This window comes from Selaginella moellendorffii, unplaced genomic scaffold (assembly GCF_000143415.4).
Source record: "Selaginella moellendorffii unplaced genomic scaffold, v1.0 SELMOscaffold_9, whole genome shotgun sequence".
In the NCBI taxonomy this organism is placed as follows: Eukaryota; Viridiplantae; Streptophyta; class Lycopodiopsida; order Selaginellales; family Selaginellaceae; genus Selaginella; species Selaginella moellendorffii.
In genome coordinates, this window is record NW_003314270.1 from 137777 (window position 1) to 141824 (window position 4048).

The following is a 4048-nucleotide window of genomic DNA, read 5'->3' on the forward strand; positions in this document are numbered from 1 at the left end:
TCATCCACTGAAAGCTCTTTATCAGTTTCTAAACCAGCAAGAAACTTCTCCAGGCAAGTCCCTCCGATCCAGAGAATTTCCCTTTCATTGTTCTCGGCAACAAGGGCGACGTAGATGGACGGAGATCCTGGCTTTAGTTTGTGTGAATGTTCTTGTGAGATTGTTTGTTTCCTCCTTCCAGGAATTCGATTCGTTGTCGAGCTTTAAATTTTTCCAGCATTGTAACCAGCTCAACAACCAGGTCGAGAGGGCTATGGGAAGAATCATGGAGCGAAGCGTTTCTGAAAGGAAAAAAATGGAGAACAATCGGCCTACCAGGAAGAATCCGCCGAGCTACGAGAAGCCTTGACGAGCTTTCGGGCTCCCTCCATCTCAGAATTTAAATTTAAAAGGGTCTATTATTAATATTTAAACGTTGATAGGATTATTAGTTTTGGGTTAGGTCAAGTGGGTTGTTCAAGGATGCTGTCTGTTGGGCGGAGCTTCTTCACGGGCAAGGATCGCTTCTTGGATGCGAAGAAGAAAAAGGTGGTGTTTGTGGGGTCTTTGCCTTGTACTCGTCAGCGGGTACCTGGTGTGATGTGCTGCAGCACCAAGGAAGATTTCGAGACCATGCGACAGAAGCTGCCTTCTATGGACCTGGGTGGTTTGGAGCGGCCTCTGGGAGATCTCGCAGACGTGATCCACAACCTGGGTGCTTGGGTTGATGCACGCGAGGCGCTGCAGTCCGAACTGAAGATGAAGGTCAACTACAGCCGCTTGACCGGGGGCCCTCTTTTCTTCCTTGTCTATGACTGCATCAGGATGGTCGCTGATAGCCTGACCACAATCTACCGCGACTCGTGTGAGAGCGAGCTCGATGCTCGCACCAGATCCGTGCTTGCGAAGGCCCTGCGACAATACCGTAAGGGTCGTCGGCCTCGGATCGTCAGGTTGGAAAACCGGGACCCCACTGCCTGGGCCAACTTCCAGATGTTCGCGGCATGCTTGTGTCTTTCGCTGGAGAACCGTTTGGGCCTGGCTGAAGCGGAAGTGGAAATCCTAGCAAACGTCGTGGTTCCATTCCACCGAGCGGTCGTCACCAGGTATGCCCAGGGGTTTGGCGAGGAGGCCCGGGGTGTGATCATGGAGGCGTTGGCTCCAGACAACGGGGCGGAACTAGGGCTAGCGTTACGAGAATGGGTGACGTACTGTGATGTTTGTGGTTATGGCTGGCACAAAGACACCCCTGGGCCACATCCAGCGGTTTGGAGCCCATACACCAATGATCCAACAAGTGAGTATGCACGCCTCCTAAATGCACAGGCTATGTTGTCCAAGCTGATCGAGGAGAAGAACCCCCATGCGGCAAGGCTACCGAGAACGAGCAAAGTGTCTGTGCTTCACTATGGCGAGTACGTGGAGCAACACAGACCTGCTGGTGTCACTTCTCCTCCAGAGTTACCACCGCCGGTATGTTTTCTTAGTTTTGCCAGCATTCTTTTTAACGGCAGGACATGCAGCTAAGCTTGGATCCCTTTCTGTATATTTAGGTACGTGCTCTCTTTTCACTCTTGTCTCTTTCTAGGCCTTATAGATTTTTAGCACCAAAACAGACCAAAGTCGAAAAACACTCGAATGCATATTTTGTTTAGCAAAATAAACTAGTTGGAATTTCCCTGTTTGGCCTTGTTTAAAACAAAAGGCTGCTTAAAGAGCAAGACTTTTGCATAAAAGTCCTTGTTGATTGGACCCTTCGGCATCGAACCTGGGTCCGGTTTACTTTTACACTTACCTATGTTCCAATAATAAAATATCATACCATCTACGTGAACCATATGGCATCCATGGCAATTTGTTAGATCGCGAATCCACCTGCATTCTCGCTGCTCAAGGCCAGCGTCCTTGGCAGAAGCGCTTCCCCAATTTTAGAGGTATGAGGACGGGATCTAGATGGATCGGGGCGGCGCTCCTCTTCCCAAAATACTTGACAACCGACACGTGGTGGGATCCAAGGACGATAGTGGCGCTCTGGGTGTGTGGAGTTCACTCGGTGGTGGATTAAACCACTCTAACGAAGAACACTATGGATTATTAATAAAAATTAATAGAGTAGACCTCTCAGAGAGTTTTGTTCGAGATTTTCTCGCACTCACTCGCTGTTTCTATGAATGAAGCAGGAAGGAGAACAACTGGTGGCTCATTCCCGTCGCTCTGCTCGTCTGTAAATGTACCCAGGCAAGGATCGTAGATTGGCAGATCCAGGACCGGACTGTCTATACCAAAGACCTTTCATCCAGCGACACAAAAATGTCAAACGTTGGAACTGTTGGTGCTCCAAGGTCAAGTTTGTTTTAAAATTTTTTAACTTTTGTCCATAGTAGAATCGAACTCGAAACATGTACTTTGGGAAACGCCTCTAAGCTATTTGAATAATAACTTATTGAGCAAAATTTTTTGCATAAAAGTCCTTGTTAGCATCAAACCTACACTTATTTGATAGTTATGATCTCACTATGTACTTGAACCATTAATAAACTTTTGGCTTTTGGAATTTGTTAGATCCCTGAAGTACTCATAAGAAGATTCTTGTTTTAACATTTTTAGCACCACAAAGTTGATTTCTACTAATCACAATATGTTTTTCAATTCCTAAGGGATGAGCAATTCTTGAGGGGAGCTAGCTGGGTTGGTCCAAGCCCCAGGGCTTTGCAGGTTGCAAGCTCAATTATATTAACTCTTGATCCTTTATCGAGAATTTCTCAAATTGGGATTTTGCATGGGGACTTTTCCCCAAGTATATTATACACCTTCCATGTGAATGCACTTATATATGTCCAAGTTTTATTTGGTCAAGTATGGAGCTAACTAGACTGTGAGGGTATGAATATGCTAGAGTCCTCTAGAATATGTGGGAACACTCCAGAGTGTCCTAGAGGTGTCATCCCAGTGTATAAAAGAGGAGCAATCGCTCACATCCAGCATTGATCAAGTCTATTTGTTTCTAGCATTCACCCAGCAAATCTCTTGCCCACATGGCTTTGTATTTCTACGATTCAAACATCTTGGATCCCTTTGAGGACATCTCGTCCATCTTTTCTTGTGACAACAGCAGCGCCGTCGCCAACACTCGCGTGGATTGGCTCGAGACACCCGAGGCACACATCTTCAAGGCCGATCTCCCGGGTGTGAGTAGAGAGGAAGTGAAGATCAGCATGGAGGACGGCCGCACCCTCCAGATCAGTGGTGAGAGGAAGAAGCACGAGTCTGACGAGAGCGATAAGTGGCACCGCGTGGAGCGCAGCCATGGCAGCTTCTTGCGGAAATTCCGGCTGCCTGAGAGTGCGAATGTGGAGGCGATCAAAGCTACAGTAGAACACGGTGTCCTCACTGTCACAATTCCAAAGATCCCCAAGCCACAGCCAAGAACAATCCAAATAGAATAGAGAGCGGTAAAATGATGGGAATAAAGTGAAAGCTCTTTTTCTCGATTAATAATATTAAATGATGTTCTCTTTTAATCCTAATTTGAGTTTAAGAATTATAAACATTTTGGTTTGATGAATATCCTTTGCTTTACAAGTAATATTGGCAAGAATCGAACCTAAAACGCATGCGCTGGGAAACCAATGTCCTAACCAACTGGTCTAAGTTGTTTTAGTGAGCTAGTGAACCAGAACAAGGGTTACTTAAAGAGTAAGCTTTTTGCATTGAAGTCCTTGTTGATTGGACCCTTCGGCACCGAACCTGGGTTTCATAGAACGGTTTACCTTTACACTTACCTGATAGCCATTATCTCAGCTTGGTTTTGGTATATAATTAATTTTTTATTATTTTTCATGTGTTAAAGAAAGTTTATTTTTAGATGGATCGGCACAAATGTTTTTGCTTACTTAAGTTCAAGTGGCTTACTTAGTATTTTGTTTATATTTTTCTAGAGATTTGTGGTTCTCCTGTCCCAATAGCAAAATTTTGCCTAGTCTTTTCTGATGGGAAATATTTACCTATAGAAAACTTCCAACCTTCCCTCAAAAAAATGTTAAAGTTTATTGATCTTCTATTGTGTGTG

General features: G+C 45.2%; 2 protein-coding genes across 2 annotated transcripts; both read left to right on the forward strand.

Annotated features, from left to right (window-relative positions):
• Positions 1-462: 462 nt before the first annotated feature.
• Positions 463-1584, forward strand: LOC112345589. The gene is made up of 2 exons (XM_024672711.1): positions 463-1452; positions 1503-1584. Exons 1-2 carry the CDS (start codon positions 463-465, stop codon positions 1530-1532), a joined length of 1020 nt encoding a protein of 339 aa, XP_024528479.1. The 3' UTR covers positions 1533-1584.
• A 1356-nt stretch (positions 1585-2940) lies between these two features.
• On the forward strand, positions 2941-3439 carry LOC112345580 (16.9 kDa class I heat shock protein 3-like). The gene has a single exon (XM_024672671.1). It carries the CDS (start codon positions 3015-3017, stop codon positions 3423-3425), a length of 411 nt encoding a protein of 136 aa, XP_024528439.1. The 5' UTR covers positions 2941-3014; the 3' UTR covers positions 3426-3439.
• The last annotated feature ends 609 nt before the right edge of the window (positions 3440-4048 follow it).